Below are 22,380 nucleotides of genomic sequence, written 5' to 3'. Positions count from 1 at the left end.
TGTATTGAAAATCGCTGATCACAGTGAGATTGCATAATCAAGGACGGAGATATGCAAGAGATTCTGTAAAGGCTTAATTTTTTTAAAGTAGAAAGTAACTCCTTCCAAATCTTAAGCTGTTAGAAAACTTTTTATTGTCTAATTTAAATGGTTTTTTAACGAGAAATAATTGAAAGGGTTTGGTTTTCCAATGAGTAGTATTTGAAGGGGTGTGGTCAATAACAAAGGATCCTTTTTTCTAGACTGGAAAATGAGTAAAGTTTAAATGTCTTCATGTCTACTTTGATCGAGAAATTTTCTCCAAAAATGGCTCTTATGAAATCTTTCCAAAATAATATAGATTTTTCGGATAATAGAAAACCAAGTTCTCCTTCAATAGTGGCTCTGAGCTCAATTGAGCAATTTTAACATTCAATTGTGTTGCAATTTCTTCCAATCTAGACATAAAGCAGTATTAATCACTATCAATTCGAATTTAGCATATTTGTTAGCACTTTACACCATTAAAATTTCAGGAGCTACCCGCCCAAAGACAGAGATGCAGCACATCATTTGGAAGGCAAGATAGTGTTAAAGATAGGGCTGATTCTGACTCAATGAAAGATAATCACTGGTATTTAGGTGAGACAAGCAGTCTACGGGATATTGTCTACAATTCTTGATTTAATTTGCAACATATGAATAGAAGTACCTTAAAATATTAATAGCGATATCTAGAAAACCCAACAGACCAAAAGCAAATCGGGCTTTGAATAGCAATTTAGCAACCTCCTGCTCTGTCAGGAACGCTAGACTACATTTGGGATGAGAGGGCTCTCGAAAAATTGGCAAACTTTTTAGTAGTTTTTCTACCATTTTCTTTGATGTCACAACCTTGAAATATCACACCTCAGCAAAAACAGTGTGGGGGCTACAGCCCCCAGCCCCTTTGCCACAGCCCTCAGCCCCTTGCCACAGCATGCCTGTCTGTATACCCATTAAGGTATACAGACAGGCACGATTGCCACCACTTAATGTATTTTTTATCGATAGAAATCCAGCACTTGAATGACAAAGATTCAATAATAATTCCCTAGCTTACCTGTTGATTTGGCATCACTTCTGTTCAGCGCCCCATCAAATATTTATGCATTGATGGCCTTCCCTCAATTCGGCAGGTTTTTGTTTCCACAAAATTAATAGTTGACGACGTTGTATACGCTGGCTGTCGTGCTAGCTTGGTGGATCACAATTTACGTCATTAATCCAGTAGCTGCTTAGTTAGTTAAAGGCAAGTTCTAGATTTTGAATCCTTATGCATTCTGCTTTCATCTATCGATACATGAAATAACTAAGTTGTGATTAAATTATAATCTTACTTGCAGATCAACATTGACATCTCAAAATCATGGCTATGGCAAAAGGATTGCTGCAGATTACCATGCTGTAAGTATAAACAATTTCTAACAAGGGACATCCGTCATGTTGTGAACAAGTTTTCTTATAATAAGTAAGCCCTAATATAGATTACGCTATGAAATGTTTCCTAATGAAAAAAGAGCTATTTAAATACATAGTTAGCATGTCTTTATCAAAGACAAAGCCCTCTTTAACCTGTAAAAAACATAAGATTAAGGCCACTTATTAAATCATTGCAGAAAAATAAATTTATAGTTACACAGGGCAGTGTAGATCTGTATCCTAATCATGAAAGCTCGGCATTAGCTTTATGTTCTGTCTATGCATCAGGTACTCTGTAGAACGATTACACCGACTTCAATTTCCTCGGGGCTAGTCCAAAAATCCACAAGATTCCAAATAGAAAAATTTGTTAAATCTGCAACAAATGTCATTTAAGCGCACCAGAAGATTCTTTTGAAGAATCTCGACTACTATAATCACCTCATTTGATTTGCCGCTTCTTAATACAAGAATGAGCTGGACCTGTCAAAAAATACCTAGGGCACGAGCCCTGCTATGTGGAAAACAATTACCAATCTATGGTCCGATTTCTGACAAATCGATTTTTCTGGCAGACCCCGCTGACTGCTTCCACACTGACGAGTAGCCCCCCCCCCGCCCCCAATAAAAGTGAATCGTCATCTTTTTGTTTCAATTTCTTTTACGCATTGATGGAAATTTGCTTAACATTCTTCATGTTTTTTAAAAATGCTTCACTTAAGTAATTTTCGACCACGTAATTTGCTAAGTAGTTCTTTTGAAAGTTTTAAGAAAACCCAAAATCCACATTGACTTGCAACTACACCAAAATGCAAGATGACATACCATAGGATGCAAATTGACGTATGGGCAACTTGGAAGCTAAGCTGCAAGGTTGTAGCTAAAGGATTTACAGCAACTGCATTAACTACCGTAAATTTTCTTTTTAGCCTCCCCCCCTCTCAATTAAGCCCCTCTCTCTTATTAGCTCCCCCTTTTCAGAAGGAAAAATTTCATTAGCCCCCTCTCAATTTAGCCCTCCTCCCAAATTTTCACCGATGCTGAAATAAGTAAACTTGACAAAAACAGAGATTTTCACTTTATTAATTGGTCGTTCAAGACTTCGCATCAAATCAAAATTCACACCATATCTCTTCAAGTCACGACGGATCCGAAGACAAAGATTTAATGTGCATTAATCACGGGCCGTGTGAGAGCCTTCTACTAAAATTACAGGCTTTTGGTACTCCGAGGGATGAAGTCAACCTTTTCGAATGCTCGATTTCAGAAGGCGACATGGCCCAAGAAGATACTATAGAACTGATAATTTATAATGACGAAGATGGCAATATAATTGATATAGAAGGCTGATTGTTATGGAATGGAATGTTTTATTTGGACTAAAAAGCTCCAGCAAACAATGGAAACTTTCCAGAATCACAATATGAGATTATGACCAATCATAGACTTATCGATCATTTCAAAATTGAAGACCTGCTGAAAACCACCAATCTTACCCCCATCATATCAACCATCAAGAGCAACGTGACAGAATAAAAGTAATGAAATTATTTGGACACATCAAACGCTCTAAAGTGGGCCTTTCAAAAATCTGCCTTTGAGGTGCTGTTGAAGGAAAATTAAAAAAAGGAAAACCAAAGAAACGGTGGCGGGATAACTTGGTCACAACTTGACCTCGCCGAGTTGGATGCTACTAGTAGAGATCGTGACCGTTGGAAAACAATCTTTCATGTCAGTGCGCAATGTGCCGTAGGCGAAGTCGGTGAAACATGATGAGAAGGCTGATTTGATGTTTTTTATTTCGCAAATAACAAAAAATTAGATTATCATTATAAATGATTTTTATTACAAAATATTTTAATTTAGCCCCCTCTCTTATAAGACCCCCTTTAAAGTACTGAAAAGCAATAAGCCTCACCCCCCCCCCCGGGTGTCTAATAAGAGATCCTGAAATCCATATCCAAATTGATCCTGAAATAAATCATAATTTATAACACAATTTGCTTAATTGCATTGGTACAAGTGGAATCATAGATGACAATAATTTCTTTCGATTCACCTTCTTGATATCTTTCGATTCTTGAAATTGCTCATATCACAATTAAAAATCTTATAAAATGCACTGTAGAAATATTTAAGGTCAGGTAGATCTCAGGAGCCCTGATTTTACGCCAATGTATGCAATTTTTGCAAAGGAAGATCGAGTAAAAGCAATTTGAACATCCAAGGTATAATGGAAGCTCTTTCGTGATTTCTTGTTAAGTATACATACGAGTGTACATGAATTATGGTTATGAAATGAATCATAAAAGATGTATCTAATATTATAAGCATATTCTAAAATACTTCGATTGAAACACCAATGTAACGTTTTATTGATCATTTACAACCCTTATTAAAATTTCCGAAAAGACCTAAAGAAGAGTTGGGAAATAGAGGCCAGTTGATAACATGCAAGTTAAGGAAAAACAGAAAAAAATATAATGAGATAATTTATTTCTTAGATTTTTTCACACCCTGTATACCCAGGAGTTCCCCAAGGATCTATAGCCAGTCCTCTCCTGTTCCTTGTCATTTTCAATGAGGCAAAACACTCGTTGGAGGTTTTTTTTTAAAATCCCCAACGTACACGGATATTAATTTTTTGCACCTGTAAGAAGCTTGAATTATGAAGCTAGTAGTCTATTTTCCTTGTTTTGTCTTTATCAGTTAATAATTAATCTGAAGAGAACAAAGACATAGCTTGTGCTTTTTGGAATAACAAGGAAATTATAGGTACAGGTGGATGCAGAGCTCAGCAGAAAAGTTAATTAGGCTTCTAATTATAGTCTTACATACATTGAATTGGCTGTAGTATAGAAAAAACATACATTGAATTGACTATAGTATAAAAAATACATACATTGAATTGACTTTGAGACTCAGACATGCCGCCTGATTCCGTTTTCGATTTTATTTGTCAAACGTAGCAAATCTATTAAACCTGCTCAAGGACATCCGCAGATAAATGCATAAACTGTTGACTTGGTTTATAAGGCAATGGCCAAGATTCAAGTAAAAAAGCTACTGGACATAGAAAAAATGTACCTTCAAATAACACACAGTCAAATCTTTAAAAGAAGTATAGACAAAAGAATTTTAAAGTTTATCAAAGATGATTAATGGAGTTTACATGTTTGTTTCCAACTGCCTTGAGATGAATGATTTTGAATGGGTTTAAATTCTTATGTGTTTATGACTTTTTGTTATCAACGATAGCGTACCTTAGAGCTAAGAGGCTAACCTGTGAAGACATTTGTCTCCTATAGCTACCTTTTTTAGAAATGCCGGTTTCTTTACAATATCACAGATATTTTTCATCTTAATATTCTCCTTCACCACTTGTCTCATATTCTCCATCTCCCCTTTCTCTTCTCTTTTTTTTCACTTCTTCCTCTCCTTTATGGTATTCATTTTCTTCGCCTTCTTCTTCTCATTCTTCTCATTCTTCTCATTCTTTTTTATCTCCTCCTTTCGTATCTCCTTCTTCTTTTTATTCTTATCGTCTACTATCACTTCTTCTTTTATTTTTTTTCTCCTTTTCTTTCTTCTTCTCTTTACTCTTCTTTTTCCCTTTCTCCTCTTCTTCTCACTCTTCTCATTCTTTTTTATCTCCTCCTTTCGTATCTCCTTCTCCTTTTTATTCTTATCGTCTACTATTACTTCTTCTTTTATTCTTTTTCTCCTTTTCTTTCTTCTTCTCTTTACTCTTCTTTTTCCTTTCTCATCTTTCTTCTCTTTCTTCTTCGTCTCCTTCTTCATTTGCTCTTTTCCTTTCTTCATTTTTCTCTCTAGTCCACTGCTTTTCATCTTCTGTTCCCTCTTCAGGCTCTTAGCTCTGCATATCTTTTGATGCATGAGAGAAAAAGGAATGTATAATGCTCTCTAAAAAAAGAATGAAGATGACAAAGTTTAGAGAAATTGGTGTTTTATGCTCCTCAAACCAGGTGATCCTTTGCCTTCAAAGCAAAATAAAGGTTCAAAGACATTGATTCCAACATTTTTCCAAAGTAATGAGAAGCATCAAATAAATAGATCTCGCTTAAATCCAGCACCGATAAATACATAACTAAATTTAAAGTTTTCTCTACTATAACTTCTCATGCTCTCACGCATCAAATTCTCACGCAGACTAATTTTTGCATTACTTTTTTCAAGACTTGCTTGTTTCAACTGTATTTATGGAATATGGAATTCAACAAAGATTAAAGAGCAACTCAGCATTTTGAAGAATGATTACGATTATTCGTTGGTACCAGTGAGAAACGGTAAGTGGAAAATAAACAAAATAATACTTTTATAATATACAATACTTTTATGATATACTTTTATAAACAATTATGAAAAACATTTCAACATTGCAATAATAATAAGAATAATCATGAATAAACTGGACTTATTGTGTCGATTTCGAAACTGTTTAGAAACTGTCAAATACATCATAATTATACACATAGAAAGTCACAATATAAACGTTTTATTTGAAATTGACCAGTTGCACAGAGGAAAAATTTAGACCTTGCAACTTAGAATTTTAAAACTTCTAGGATGAAATATCTTATTTCTGCATTGATGACCGCTAGTTGTACTCTACATGTTTGTCCTTCTCCGTATAAAATTGACAGGGTTGTGAACAGTTGATTTGATTTTGATTGAGCTCAAATTTTACTAGAATAAAAGAAAGTTAATATAAATCAATCAATTACAGAACACAGCAACAACAATAACGCAAAATTCTTCAGGAGGAATCTTCAGAGTAGGTTAACTAACGAAATGAAGGCCCTCTCCTTTTGCTTCTGTGATCTACATGTTCATCTATTCAAGTGTATTGTTGAATTGCTCTATAGATATTAGAGATTTAACACGGGAAAAGTTCTAGCTGATTCACGTTCAACCTACTTGTTTCGTAACTCCAAACACATACATGACATGTTTTCTCTAACAAAGATGTCTTTTGAAAGTGGATCATACTCATATCAAAATTTGTATTTTAACAAAATTCGCTACACTACTGAGAAAAAAGCCTTTATAAATACAATAGCATTGATTTAAATCAGTGCAACAACAGCAATGAAATGCAACACAAATGAAATCTAAAGCAAAACCGAAATACTGAGTATGTAGTTAGTTTAAACAAAATTTAGATATCATTCATTAACTTGCATAAGCTTTTTGTACAAAGACTTCTTGTTTTTTAGATACACCTGTTAACGTGACAGTTCAAATCTCAATATTGGACATGTTTCCATATCAATCAATACATATGGTAGGAAGCAATAAATTTTATCAATTTTGCTGCTCGTATTGTACAATAGATGGCACGGTTTTGACTTTTGTCACAGTAAGAAGACACACCTACTTTAATATTGGATAAGGCTGTCGAGACATACCCCAAAACATGTGCCAGTTAGCATGCATGTTAAATCTAGCATCTACTCCTTCCATCATTCAAAATTAGGGCCCACGCCCCTCAATAACAGAGGCACCAATGATAACCGCGGGATAGAGTAAAAAATCTCAACATCGTCCAGGATTGTAGACGAATCCTTTTCAGACTCGTTTCTTTATTCACATGAAGCACTACTTCTTCAGATAAGCTCGTCAATCTGCAGAAAAATTTTCAAAGCTTATAACATTTCAACTGTCTGATTTTAAAACCAGATTTGATTACGAATCCAAAGACTGTATTTCTTCACCTTTTTTCAAAGATATAAGCTTTCATCAAGTCATTATGTTTTATGGCACAAGTCGTAGAACAACAGAAAGTCTTAATAAATATGCAATAATAGGTCACAAGATGGCTACTTTTTTGTATGTTGTTATGCATGTTATTATGAACCATCGCTTTGAATTTGCTTCTGTTTTTTTAACACAATGTAATAGCAAGCAAGCAATTCATAAACCTTTTTTACATAAAAACGCCCCATGTTTTTGCATTTACCAACTATGTTTTACTGTTTTAAGCATTACAGTTCTGACTTCTTCTTGAAAATGCAATGGCACGACTACAGGTTGGCTGTCGACAAAACTGATCATGGCACCTTCGTACCACTTCAAGGGCACAAATTTTGGAGACCAGATATCTATTTTCCCCACGGGAGGCAAGGACAGCTGCAAAAGATTCCTGAAAACACTGAAGGAGCGCATCTTTATCTGAATGGAACAGTCATTTACTTTCAAAGGTATTTGTTGTTGTTGTTGTTTTTGTTTTTGTTTTTGTTGTTGCTGCGCTTGCTGTCAATATATTGAATAGAGCCCTTGAACTCAAACAGGATGCGCAATATTGATTGAATGAATTGCGCATGCCCGTTAATTTTGGCGATTTAGACGGCTCCCTTATTCATTTGAAATGAATAACTCCTCGTTGCCATAGATTCGTTGAGTGATGATGTCACAAAAATATGTCTAGAATTTTTGAATCTGTGATCCATATCCTGAAGGGACGTCATGAATTATGTCTTAAGCCCCGTTAATTTCACTGAGCAACGCTCGACATGCTTGCTCAGTGAAAAGTTCAATTCATTCGACCACTTGCTCAGCTTTGCTCAGCCCTGCTCAGTCCTGTTCAGAGATGTTTGACAGCAAACTGAAATGTTGAGAGTGTCATAAAACATTGCCATTTCGAGAACGTTAAGAAGGCTGTTTTATTTGAAATATTTTGGTGCAAAATTGTCATGTATAATTGTGGAGGCACTTACATTAATCAATATTTGCTCAAAGAAATGTTGGGTGTAATTTTCAGTGCGTTTGACCGTCCTGTACTGAGCAGTGCGCTGAGCAGAGCTGAGTAGATTTTCCAAATGTTGAATGTTGCTCAGTGCAATGCTCAGTTCGTTTGACCGGAGCTTTAACGTGCAAAGTCAGTTAAATGTTACATAAATTGGCTGCGATGTGGCCACATGAGCAGGCCCGTTGAGAGCCAGCTCTGGCCCTGGGGCTATAAACAACACGGGCCCCTGTGCAGTAGTAGTGGTGCAGGGGCAAGATCCGAAAGCTTCAACATTAGAAAAATATTTTGCGGGCCCTTCTTGAGAACCGGACCTCAGGGATAAAGCCTGGCTACCCCCTCTCGACGGTAATGCACCCGAGCGCAGGCTCTTGCCCCTACAATACCTCTGTAATTTGGTAGAGCCCAAATAACAGTGGTCAGTTATCAACTTCAGATCTTTCATTAGCCATATCTCACTTGATTGTTGACATATTTAAGTGATTTTGCATATAAAGAAACATTTTATTGCATTCTTTGGGTTTATATGGTCAAAATTCAAAAACTCTAAAAATAGATTTTTGTATCATCATCACTTAGGAACTCTATTTACTTAATCATCTGTTTCCATCTGCATAATTCTAAACTCACTAGCCATGTATTTGTATTTGTTTCGATCTAGCATTCGAAGGTAAGTCTGAGGACACGTAGAAGCTATGCTTATCGAGCAGTGTCCTTGTCCTTCCTCTCGATGTAACCACACCTCGTGATTCATGGAATTGGAGAGAGCTCGCTACTCTCCTCTCTCTCAGTGAAAGTTCGGTCATATCAGGAACTCATAACCAGGCCCCTGGATTTGTAGTCCGCAAACCTTACTCCTGAGCCATCCTCGCACTAGTCGTGTCCTTGTTGTCAGGAATTGTGAATGTGTATTGTAAAAGTTTCCATACAAGGGTTTATCGTTTAGGGACCAGAATAAGTTTTTTTTATTTGCTTTGAATCCTTACCAAAAAGGTATGGATTCGTGTTTCGCTATTTCATGGAAGAAATACGTAGCAAAACTTGCTTTTCGATGACTATGATGTGTTAAGTTTTATCGGCATCTATACAATTTCCACTGTTTTTGTTGCTTGTCGAGGATCTAACCTAAAAGAATTGTCATTATTTACGTTGAATCCAATGCAAAAGGCTTGTAAAAGGAAATTCAACAAAAACAATGTTTTTTGCTCTTTTTCACTTATTCGTATAACGTGTCTAAGTCAAAAATTTAGCTTCAATAATTATGCAGTAGCCTAGATATGGGCTAATAATAATGCAATTATAACGATTATAGACAGGCTTAAATGCATTAGCTATGTTGTACTCGACAACTCTTAGAGAAAAGATGTTAACTTGTCACTCTCACCCTCTATTCACGGTCAAATTTCATGCAGAATTTCAAACAATTTTATAATTTCTCAGGACACAGCACTAGCACTGCGAAAGTTTGTTGATAATTTTCAGATGTTTGAAGAAGTGCGAGGCACACAGTTAATATCACCTCACAACACCCTTTACTGGAAATGACTATAGCGTGGTTTATACTGTTTGAACCCATATTTTTATACTCTACACAAGCAGTTCTTAAGCGGTAATTCAAGATTTGTGTGCAAAATAATTCAGCAGTGAAAAACACTTCCGATTTCTATGATATCATATATATGAATCCGCAAATCGAATTTTCTTTAACTGACCGGATGAAAGCACCTAAGAATTTTTAATTGAAGGCTAATGAAAGGATACATATTCGATGATTCGGAAGAAAATTTTCATCTAATATCCTGTGCACCAAGATCTATAGACCTTGAATCTAGACATAGGCTGATTCGTGACGTCACTATGTCCCAATACCTTTAGCTGTACAAACATGTGAAGATTAATAAATCAAACATTTGGCAATGTTTTGATTAACCTAAGTTCTTGCCAGCTTGCAGGTGTTTTTTGCTATTATTCGGAATGATAAGATGTCCAGCAGAATCAAATATGTTTTAGGCTTCCAACTGTTTCAATCTGTTTTTTATTAAAATCATACCAGCTTATTCACTTATCGTTTTATGGTTTTCTAAGAAAAGTTGCTCATTCAAGACCAGGGCTCGTGCTGAGCAAAAAAATTGCTTGAAGCCTAAATCTTTTTGCTTCGTGTCTTGGGATTAATTAGGCTTTTTCTAGGTGCCGAACGAGAGTTTTCTCTGGGTTTTCCGCGAAAAAATACACGATTATCCAAGGAAATGTGAATTACGTGTCATTAAGAGATCTTCGTGCAAATCCAGTTTAGGAAGCCCAAGTTGAGGTATTCTAACAGCAGTTTAATTATCGCTAATAGCTGGATGCTAACAACTGCTCGACAATTGCAGAGCGGATTTGGAGTATGAGAAGGCCCAGGTTCTGATCACTCACTAGCGCTAATATACGTTTCTATATAACTTGCATCATACAAGACACGCGTACGCGTAATGACGTATATTTGCCTATACATTTGTTGGCTTGCTTTTGCCAAAGAAGATTGAAACAGCTCTTAGGGACTACAAAACCTAAAGAATTTCATGTTGTAGCACAAGTAACTTTTCATGGAACATTGCTTACGAAGCTCATGCATATCATTGGTTACTTGTTCCTATTGAATCTGATTGAACTGGTGCAAATTGCATGAACTTTTGCAAAGAAGTTGTGAATTAATATCATAACAGTAGATATTTGCATATTTCTTTGACGTAATACCCACAAAGTTTGCACAAGCCATTTTCACAAAATAAACCTTTGGCAGATTGTTTGAAAACAATGAGCTTTGAAATGCTTTTAATTGAGACAGCACACAGTTTGTTGACAAGGTAAATGGGAATTTCCAGGTTTACAACATATGGCATTCAATATGTTCGATTGCTTATTTGACGCTCTTCACTGAAAGCACTGCAGCTGATTTGTATACTGCGTTTCTGCTTTGATTTGGTTTTTGGCTATATAGAATCTTGAAATCATAATTTATTGCACTGTTGGAAAATCATGGCAGGCAGTTTGCATCAGGAGGACTTTGCCGATTATCTTTGACGAAAGTAAGCAACTTGCATTGGTTTTATTTTCGACTGTCTATAGCCAGGATTCTTTCGTCAATATTGCCTTGTAGGAAGGACTTGCCGCAAGTTTATATTGAGATTATATTTGCGTCATTTAAAGATATCATGACAGAATTTTGAAAATTTCATTAATTGGCAACTGATCATTACGTGTTGAAGGAAACTGCGTGTTTCTTTGAAGGCCTGCCGGACAAACTCATGGATTAATAATAAATGTAATAGTGAAGGAGACTGGTGGATGATCAAAGTTAGTCGTTCTTATTCATCATTTGAGATATTTGTGTTCAACCTTGTTTTGATCCTCAAAGAAGCTTTCTCATCCTGGCAAACAGCAAGTGGCTTAGTTGCTGCTTCGAAAAGCGATCTTGTTTAGTTACGCTGTGATCTCCGAGCCAACATCTGCCATCAGAGAACCGTAATGAACGTTGCTTGGATTACAAAGCTGATTTGCACAAGATACGAAATCCTGCCTGGTCCTCAAAACATATGATGAAAATAATGATAAGAGAAGGTTTGCCAATCAATTCAGATGATTATAGGCCTGTGCTGTGTTGAATAAGGAAGGCTTCTTCTATCGAAGAACATTTTGCTTCCAGCTGATATACATCGTTAACAAGCTGATGATATACATCCTAAAAGTCGTCAACATAAAGGTCTACATCATGAGCACATATTTCAAGAAGGAAGTATAAACAATTTTTTGAATGAGCTTGACTTTGGCCAAAGATCGTGTCTAGAGTTCTTTAATTGTGTGTTTGAAGATTTCACACTGTACAACAGATTTTTTCTCCAAAAGAAAAGAAATTACTTTATAATCTGGCAAAGTCTAGTTGCAACATTTTTTCAGACGTACACGTGCAAGGTGCTTATCAATTATTGACACTGTGACGCAATCATAAATTTCTAGCGATTTTCAAACGACATATAAAAATTGCGGTTTCACATTCCACTCATTGAAATTCCTGCTTGAATAGGAAGCAGACTCATGATACAAAATCATATTTAAATTGATTGTATTGGAATACCAACTTAGAGCCACACTTTAAAGGAATCAGCTTGGAAGGTCTTTGCAAACCTCATCGACGTTTTAAAGATCATATGCAAGAACTTTTCATCGTTTGGTACAAGAAGATATCTCATTTGAACTCATTGCAAAGCAAAAAAGTCGAAGCGTAAGGTGCGTTGAAAATACTGTAACAAGTTCTATTCAACGTACCTGAATATTCTTGCTGTTTTTAATCGGAATACAAGCCGCTATAAATGCTCTTGCATTTTCGTAACAGAGAACACGTATGTTAGTTTTCCAAATTTGCTCAATTTAAATATAAAAGACCCAAAGGATACAAGCAAACTATGATCCGACAGATCATCAAACATTTCCAATGTGCTCGGACGCAAGAGAATTCACCTGACGAAAATGGACCTCAGCCTAAAAAGCGACTCAACGTATTCAAAAGACTTCGATCGCGAGACAAGCGCTGCATTGTGAAAAGAGACAGAATGGAAGAGGAATGGTCAAATTCTCCTAAGAGTAGAGTAAGGAGAAACGCTTTTGATATTCCTGTTTACGGTTGATGGCAGTTGAGTTTTGGCTTCACTTGTAATACAAGTGGTTTGCATCTAAGGCTGTCTATGGGCTAGCCAGAGTCGACGGGAATACTTGATACAGACCATGTGTGTAACTGACTGGTCTATGATGCATTCGGTACATGCTCATTACAAACATTTGACGCTATAAACATAAATCTTTCTTTTTTGCATTAATTGCTAAAATAGAATGTTTTGTATGAATGGCACAAATTTTCGTCTACAGTTTAGAGAAAGAGTTCTTGAACAACGCAATGATTTCTGACATCGGAATTTTGAATATTCTTAAATGTTGCAGCAGATTATTCATGTTCAGAAAATATTATTTCAAAGGCAATGCAGGTTATTTACAATTTTAATGAATAACCTTTGTTTTCAGTTATCAAATAGAACTACATAAAAAAAAATTTTCCCCATATTCAATTTTTAATATATATTAATTCTGATCTCAATATGCTATTTTCGGAGGAGAAAATGACTGAGTACACTATTCTGCATAACAAGGCATTTCTTCAGTTTAGATTTTCTTAATCACACATGCAATGCAAAAAGGCAATTAACAATTATGTCACCTAAATTATTTTTATCTTTTTTGTTGCCTGATAATGTACATTGTGATTGAAATATTTGCATTACACTGCTATTGAATCAAGCCAGGTAATTGGTGATTTACTTCAACAGAGAATCTGCGCTTGGTACCTGTTAATATCAGAGCCTTTAATTTTGTGCAACGTTTTTTTTAAAAATAGATGATAGAGATTTGAGTGTTGCTAAATATGTTCTTTATACAATAGTCTAGTTTACGAAATATTAGCAGAACAGCTGTCAACTTGTTTTCCAACAAAGGAAATGAAATTGTTAACTTGGTTTATAACTTTGAGTTTAAACCTAACCATGTTGGTTGTATGAAAGCTAATGTATGTTTGTGAAAAAATAGTACAAATATTATGCTTTTTTCTATTTCTCTTAGAAGTCTTACTTTCTATAGAATATTAAGCAAAGAGGTCTCATCTGGAATAGAATTCAACAAGCCAAATGACCTCCACTTTCAATGTCTCTTCTAACCCTAATGTTGCTCTTTAACTAGTTCATCAAAAACATCTTCTTACTTTCTATCAACTTACTCATGTGGCTCAGGCATAATTTTCGATCGATCCATATATTTTGAGAATATTGTTCAAAGATTTGCTGCCTTTCTGCTCTTACAAGTACAGAGCGATAAACAGAGATCTTGGTTGCTATAGAAATATTGTGCTCTTCCTGGAGGAGTACGCATTAATCATCCTTGGCTGTAACTAGTTGATGTATATTTGTCAGTCCGTGTACTGTTGGTTCAGGTAAACGAGGAAACTATAGCTGGAGGGCATAAATAGGTAGCGGGAGCCTTGTATGAGACACAATTACTAAGACTGTTAACTATATGATCAAGTTTTTAGAGAAGAAAGAAAATTAGGGGTCTATGGCTTCTGAAAACCCGATAAATGTGCATGAAAAGAAGACCTATTGTTCTCTGAATACCATTCATGTAAGCTTGAATTGAGGGTCCCTTACTTTTCTTTGTGCATAGATTAATTTTGATTTCTATGAATCTTTGAAAAATTGTCAGCTTTGTAAGAGTGATATTTTCCCCGGTTTCGCAATCCCTGATCCTACAATTTCATTGTATTTCATTACATGAATTTTCCGTCTCACGATAAATTTAGGTTTCTTATACAACATTTCTTCACCTTGGGTGTGACAAGCAACGAAAACACTGTTTTGCTGTGCAATTATTGATGGAATCGAAACTAGAAATGTCACCAACCAGCACGTATTGCTAGTATGTTGCAAAAATTGTTCGCCTTGCGTCATTCTGATAATTACAAGTATTGTTTTATACAAACAAAGCTTGTCTGAAAGTCGGTATACAGGGGCTGTGATGAGCAGATGGATTATTTTTCGTTTAAGCGAATAAATCATCCTCGCACTTGGATAATTCGTGATTTCAATTTTAACTACGATTTTACGTGAATGGGTTGATTAAATTTCGTCCATATGCCTTTTGCGGCAAGATGAGATCAAAGAGCAAGAAAATTACCTGAAAAAGTATATTTGAGTTCTCAATCTACAGTCGTTTCAGTAAGAGATTTAGTTTGTCCAAGGCTCGCTAACTAACGTTGCTAGGCAGTTTATTGGTTCAAGGTAAATGTTTTATAAACCTAAAATAAACCTTAAAAAGGTTTACTTGCTGATGACGCTAAGATCGTGACTGCAAGAAGTGTTTATGTGCAGTACTTCCCGTTTCCATTCCATCAGACTTGATTTCATGAATAATCACTCAACTACTACGCCATAAATTACATTGGTGCACAGTGAAGCTGATATATGGCAAAATTTATTACTTTTCATAGAACCTGGCATAGGAACCTAAGTTGTAGACAATACTTTTGATAATCATAGCATTATTAAAACCATAAGAAAAATCAGAATATCAACAACACAGAAGGAATGGACAAAACTTGTTCTTCTTTCATATCATAATCAGTTTTCCTTAAATTAAAATCTTCAAGACATTGGAGGACAGCGAAGCATAATATCTATTAAATTGCAAATGATTTTGTAAATGTTTTTGTAGTCTCGTAGCTTTCTCAATAAAATGGAACCATATCTTCTTGAAAAACACATTAAATATGTTTATGTTTTTTTTTAAATCTAAACAAGTATCCTCATTAAAATCATGTTTAACAAGAAACCAGTCAAACAAATCATTCTTTGTTTCACGGTGGTTACGATCCACATCAGGAAAAAAATTATTTCAATGCTGAGAGTCAAAGAAAGGTTAGCTTCAGTGCTAGGTGTTTGGTTTCTACTACACGTTCAATATTGAAATATGATAAAGATTTAGTCAATACCTCTAACTTCAATGGACGCATCGTATTCCTATGCAACGCATCATATGAAAATTGAAAGTAGAAAGACGGTGTAAACAAATGATAATTCTCCCCGAACGTTTTCGAAGTAGTTAGTCCTAATATGTTTCTCTTAATGTTTTTATATGGATTTTTGCATCTGTATTAGGGTCTGTTTTGGTGGTTTGTATTGCTATCTAGCATTCGAAATTATTTCTTAAGACACCACAAAGTTTTGTTTATAGATAGTGTTCTGGACATTCCTCTCTAAGTGACCACACCTCGTGATTCCTATGCCTGGATTTACAGGAGCTGGCAAGTGACAACTCCACTCAATCGAAGTAGAAGTTTGGTCACATGGCCATCCTCACACCTGAATCAAAACTATCGAAATAACTTTCAACTTTATGGGCTAGATTAAATTTTGATGGAAAGCATTTTTTTGTAGAATAACTCTGGTTTCTCTCTGTTTGATGGAGTTGCACTTCTACCCTTTTGATATCCAGAACTGCACTTTTGAAATAAGCACACGTAAGTACAAAAAAGCATAACTTTGAAATCATTTCTGGGTAAGATTCATTTAGCGGATTTGAAGAGCTTAGCTATGGATTCAATTTTAGAGATTTTAAGCCAAGATTTTCAAACCTTTTAAAGGTCAGTTTAAAATTTTAATCTCACATTTCTTAAAGGTTTATTTAATGCCATGTTTCCCTCAACAACACAAACAATAGCGGAAAAAATATTATCCGTTTAACGAAGGTGCTAGTTTTTAAAAATTTGGTTTTCAGAATGATCCCTAAAAGCAGGATGTTTTGAAACAATATCTAGAAATCAAGGTAACATACAGAAATGCTATACTGAGTGGAAAGCTCTAAAATCGATCGAAGACGTCATATCATAGCTGGTTAACGAATATTTAGAAATTAAGTAGAAAGTTCCAAGACGTTTGGCAAACATTATTGTCTCTTTTAACAGGCAAAACTGGGCGATTAGCTAAGTGTTTTTTCTTTTCAAAAGATTAGATGATATAATAAAAGCTGTCATTGATTATATAACCAAACACAACATTGAATGAGAAAAAGAAAACATGCAAGATTGTGCTTTATTTTGATCTATCTGGAAGATATTTTGCCAAAAAATATTACTGAAAATTCCTTTGATATTTATGCTAACACGCTTGATTTATTAAATTTAAGGTTGCAATTTAAGTTTAAATTTAAATTATCGAATAAATTTTGATGGAATGATAAAGAGTTCACATTTTTGAGTGAAAAAATTTTGATTGAGAAAAACCTTTTGTACTTGAATTAAAAAAAATGTAGGCAGATGATAAGGCAGTCAATTCTCTTTCTGTCTTGATAATACTATTATCTTCTTTTTTGATAAAGCTGCCTTTTAAAGTACTTTTCATTTACTTTCTCGCGGCTCTTAGAGCTTTGTGTTGTGCCTGTGTTGAAAAGTATGGCGGACAACAATATTTATCATTTTCAAAGACTTGAAAAAACTTCGACATGTCTGCTTTCTCTTCTAGATAACGTTGGCTTAAAAATATTTCATACTTGTAAATTTACCTGCTTTATTTTTCAGTGGTAAACACCAACCAATTTGTTCATCTGATGTGGGATAAAGAACCATTAAAACAGCTGAAGGGAAAGCTGGTCATGAAGGAATTCAACATCGTCAAATTTACAGCCAATGCAACGATCAAGAGTACTGACAGAGATGGTTCGTTGAGATCTCTCGTAGGGCATTGATTACATATTCTTGGCTATCTAATTCTATGTTATTGTGTTGTGATTGGCACTGCCTTGAATCTTACTATCGTTTTATGTGTTGTTATGTTGCATTGCTTCGTGTTGTATGGTTTTACCTTATTGCATTATGCAATGTTGTACCGTATTATGTTGTACAATATTAGTGCCATTTGTACCTTAAGTGTTGATGGTGCCGTTTGTTAAAGTATCAAACTGTATGATACAGTTTTGTATCTGTTGCATCTCATCTTGCTACGAAAATGGATTGAATATACATACTTGTTGTGTCCCATTTTGGAACGAAGATTTGACAAAAAGAGGCCTTTAAAACCTTGATAGATTATGGGTTGATGACATGCTTTAAAGCAGATTAAAAAGGATTGACAATATCGAGGAATTTACGTTTTTTTGCTTCTGGGGCCTTAGATAAATACTTAAGGCTCGCTAATGAAAATTCACGCAATCATAGCTCGCTAACTTCAAATTCTCCAAGAAATGCCTTTGGGACACATTCTATTTAGCACCAGGCAGCAAGATGATACATTATTGAAAATTGATCTTTCATCAACTTTCTCTTTCTCTGCAGTTTCTGTTCTACAAAACTGCATAGCACGAACCGACAAAATTAAATTTTAATGATAAAGTCAGCTACATAAGCCTTTTGATTAGATTCAATGTTTGCAGTGCTTGAGGAAAAAGTGTATGATGATCATATCTTACTTTGAAACAGTTCATTCTGTTTGCTTTCTATATAAAAAGGCAATCTTATTGAATAAAATCTTCTATGTTAATCAGAAGCTCTAATTTTCTAGTCAAGAAATGTACTTTTGCGGTAAAAAACCACGAAAGATTATCGTGTTGGTAATATCATCAGGCCTGCAAAGATTGACACATTCTGTTATTGCAATTATATAATGAAGAAAGACTTGGTGTAATGTAAATCCAACAGGGGCATATTTGTAGACCTATTTCATGAGAATATATTTGGAGGTAAAAGTTGTTCAATTAAGAAAGGCGAGATATATTTATCAAGGCATATGTAGAGGCAGAAATCGTTCATTATATCTACCACTGAGCATGTTTACCTATATTTGCCGCACAGTTTTTTGCAATCAAGATGCTAGCAGAGAAAGTTGTAACATCCAGCAACTACAACATCTACATTTTACTGCTAGACACGAGTAAGGCCTTCGACACGATAAGGCAAGATTTGGCTAGCATCGGAATCAAACTGGATTTCTCAAAAGAAGCACAAACATTGAATAGATTATTTTAACTGACACAGGATAGAAAGAACTGGCGTGGCATTGTGAGACGCGTTGTGCAGTATTAGCTGCGTGTGACGTATTAGTAGTAGTGAGCATATTTCCTTCTTGCTGCTTTGAATTAATCACCTAGAGCAGGGCGGTCAGAAGTGTAGGGCTAGAGATTCAGTCCGTTCAATTATGTTTTATCCACATTCTTCCACTTACTCGCAGCGTATCAGGTGGGAAACTACTGTTATTTAGCGCTTTTAAGATACCCCTCCTTCAATTCGAAGGTAAGTTGTCTCAAAATGATGCAAATTATTTTCATAAATTTTTTGAATTTGTTAGGAATCATTGCATTATTTTTCTGTTATGTTGTCTTTTTTCCCTGCAGGCAACTACGACTACCTTCAACTCCATTTTCGGTTCTACCGTTACCTTGCCTTCTACTTCCTTAGAGATTTCTTTCCATGTATTCTAATTGTCATATTGAGTTGGATGACATTCTGGATCGACTACCAATCAACTCCTGCGCGGGTTGCCATGGGAATAACAACTGTGCTTACAATCGTTACCATGACAAACAACATCAGGAATAACTCTCCTCCAGCAGGGCTTTTCAGAAGTATTGACTACTACCTGCTGATGTGCAACTTATTTGTCTTTGCTGCACTTGCTGAGTATGCATTGGTTGGGCATTATGCCATTCAATCCAACGGGAAGCGTTCCAAAGGAAAACCCAAGGTAACCAGACACTTTTGTCTGACACAGTTGATTTAACCTCGTAGAGACAGGATTAGCTCAGCTACGATGCACTGTTGCATGGAAGACAAATCTGCAATGATTAATCCCTCAATATCGCCCACTGTTTGTTGCAATAACAATGTTGCAATATTCTTTAATTCTCACACAGAGTTTCAACAGAAACGTGCAGTTTCAAACAAAAGTTACTTTAGAAAGTTCATTGATCAAGGCTAATGATACAATACTTATTTGTCGTAAAGAAGGCAAAAACTCCTTTCATGATGGTAAGATATTTTCATCAAAACGCTAAGTTTCCGTGTTGCGCGTGAAATGTCTTTTGCTACTTGAAAAAATAATCTCTTTAATTGGAAAATTGTGCATTTAGATCGAAAAAAGCAATCAAGGAAAAAAGAGTTTTCTGTGAAATTCACTCTGAAAGCTATAGGTTGCTTGTCTCCAGAAATTTCCTGACTCCTACTTAAATTCGAAATAAAATTTAAATTTAAATTCGAAATAAAGATTAAAATGAGCTGTAATCACGATCACATTTGGAACTAAGCGCAACTTGGCACTTGTGACTTGTTGTGATCAGACTGATTTCTATAGCTTTCTTCTAACGTTAAGGTTTATCTATCGTGCGTCACTAGGACGCATGGATCTTTTACAACCATGATCTATTCATCTTATTTCAAAGCAGAATTGTAACGAGGAATGTTTTCATTTTGAAGAATGACATCAAGCTTTATGACTTCACTGGACTGGGGAACATGATCGAAAAAGAGGAGCCTCGAGAAAAGAAGAAGGAAGATTTTCCAGAGGAGAAAAAGGAAAAAGATGGAAGAAAAAACCACAGAATCGACAAATTATCACGCATTCTTTTTCCTACAATGTTTGTCATTTTCAATGGAATATATTTTGCCTTTCATCGCCTACACGAGGATACTGTTGATTAGCACAAATATGGTCAGTTATTTCAAAATTATTCTAAAGAACCAATACATTATGTGCAGCAATCTTCACGAAGCGAGGAAAAAAGAAACATGAAAGCTATAAGCGTTTAGTATTTTAAAATTAAGTTGTCCAATAATTTTATTATTCAATATACAGTACTAAATATATAAAAACTTTATATTTGTTATCAATATTGCACTTAATATCCATTCAAAGAATGAAATTAATTGCAGCTAATTTTTGCATAATAGTTAAATCTTGAATTCTTAGAATTTAAATATTGTGTATGTATTCAGTTCGTTTCATGTGTCTTCAAATTCTAAAATTTCCGTGCTTTTTATCGCACCAAAATTGTTATGGCCAAAAACTATTTTATAATTACTTAGCCTCCGTTATAAAGCTCTTATGAAATTTGGTGAGTTTTTGCTGACATTTTGTTAGTGAGTATGTGCTTTTTATACAGAGCAAAATGTATTTTTATCAAGGAGTTTTGGTCCCATTCATCAATGACATCCCAGTGAGTTTAAAAGGATCATAAAAGATCTTTCAAACAGTAGAGCAATCAAATCTTGAATTTTTAATTTTATTTAGCTCATGAAAACAATGCTACAAACAATATATGTACAATGGTCGCTTTAAGTGACCAAGGTTTGTAAAGTCAGTAGGTGTATGGTCGTTATTATGAAATACAATGAAAGACTTTAGGTAGATTGAACATATCTCTTTTAGCAGAAATTACAAAAAATAAACGAACAGAATTTTCGATTTTTACAATTTTCGATTAGTTTCCTAAATCAATTTTTGTCCTTGTTTTGTGTCATAAACAGTGATTTAAGAGCACAAAAAGTTCTCTGCGATCTTTAATTTGCACAAGCATGACGTCGTGTAATCATTCTTAATAAGATTCAATGAATTAAAAGTAATTTATAAAAATTCTTGAAATTCAAATTTGGTACAACAAAGAATCACGCCCTTACCGTATTCGCGAATCTTTACTTTATCGATGATACCCTACTTAGTCTAAAGCCTGCTTCTGTAATTTAGAGTTAGCAAGGTAAAATTAGCTTCCTGTGAAGAAATAAGTTCAGTTCGGTAATACAGACCAAATTAAAAGGTTACCTTCCATTTCATTCTCATTTTCGAGATATAGTTTAGAAACATCCAAAGAAAGATTGCTGTAAACAGGCACTTGGCTTTCGCAATATTTTATTAAAATCAAAGCCATCAAACAGACCTGTCACTTCACCAGTGACGCTCCACGAGATTTGCGCCTGAAATTGAATTTAGGAACAGAAAATGTGCTTTCCCTAAACTAGGGCAAACGGGATTGTTCCTTTATTTTCAACTTCAGTTTCCCGTATCGTTTTTAATACGAGATTGAGTCACAAGCAGGTACCCAATAGGAACTTCAAGTAGGTGTTTTGAACTGTTAGACCAGATTAGGGTGCTTCAGAGGATTCTAAACATACTTAATTTACTCATCTATAAATGTTGACTTTCAAAATATAGATCCTGAAATTGTTTACCCTTATTTTATATGATTAGGGGTCTGACCTAAAGGAAATAGTGAAAAATTCTAGAATGAATTGCTAGATGTGACTTCTCGTTGTTAAATTTTATGAAGAAGGAACAGGACCATACATTTTGTCTCTTCGCTCCAGTGCAGGTATGTCAATCGAAGATATTATGTTTTCAGGATTTCAGGTATCATGTTTTTCGAAATTTATTCCTGGATGAATAGGGTCATAAATGTTTTCTGACACGCACACTTTTTTAGTGCAATTTTTAGTAAATTGATTATAATTGCTAACCAAAATCCTTCGTATCTATATCTTATCTTTTTCAGTAACATTCTTATGTTACTGAAAACTTGAGTGATGGATGGAACAATCTGAAGGAGTATGGAGCTTGGAA

At 35.0% G+C, this 22,380-nt stretch overlaps 1 protein-coding gene across 2 annotated transcripts; it reads left to right on the top strand.

Moving 5' to 3' along the window:
* Positions 1-535: 535 nt before the first annotated feature.
* Positions 536-21,064, top strand: LOC135694561 (glutamate-gated chloride channel alpha). 2 transcript variants are annotated; one of them, XM_065213361.2, is made up of 9 exons: positions 536-621; positions 1,365-1,425; positions 5,638-5,747; positions 6,678-6,745; positions 7,444-7,661; positions 16,219-16,301; positions 17,358-17,495; positions 19,166-19,515; positions 20,244-21,064. In XM_065213361.2, exons 2-9 carry the CDS (start codon positions 1,388-1,390, stop codon positions 20,466-20,468), a joined length of 1,230 nt encoding a protein of 409 aa, XP_065069433.2. In that variant the 5' UTR covers positions 536-621; positions 1,365-1,387; the 3' UTR covers positions 20,469-21,064. The 2 variants fall into 2 exon arrangements, with proteins under 2 accessions (XP_065069433.2, XP_065069432.2); XM_065213360.2 differs by lacking the exon at positions 536-621 and adding an exon at positions 1,126-1,270 and having other exon boundaries at positions 20,244-21,063.
* The last annotated feature ends 1,316 nt before the right edge of the window (positions 21,065-22,380 follow it).

The sequence above is a fragment of the Rhopilema esculentum genome, chromosome 8 (genome assembly GCF_057945365.1).
Source record: "Rhopilema esculentum isolate cy_ngs chromosome 8, ASM5794536v1, whole genome shotgun sequence".
Taxonomy (NCBI): Eukaryota; Metazoa; Cnidaria; class Scyphozoa; order Rhizostomeae; family Rhizostomatidae; genus Rhopilema; species Rhopilema esculentum.
Note: the sequence above shows the minus strand (reverse complement) of the source record. Positions and strands in the feature narration are given on the sequence as shown.

Coding starts and splice junctions, on each gene's coding strand:
- LOC135694561 (XM_065213361.2), top strand. CDS start 1,388: ATGGCTATGGCAAAAGGATTGCTGCAGATTACCATGCT. Junction 6,746..7,443: donor CATATCAATCAATACATATG/GTAGGAAGCAAT, acceptor TACTGTTTTAAG/CATTACAGTTCTGACTTCTT. Junction 17,496..19,165: donor CAAGAGTACTGACAGAGATG/GTTCGTTGAGAT, acceptor TTTTCCCTGCAG/GCAACTACGACTACCTTCAA.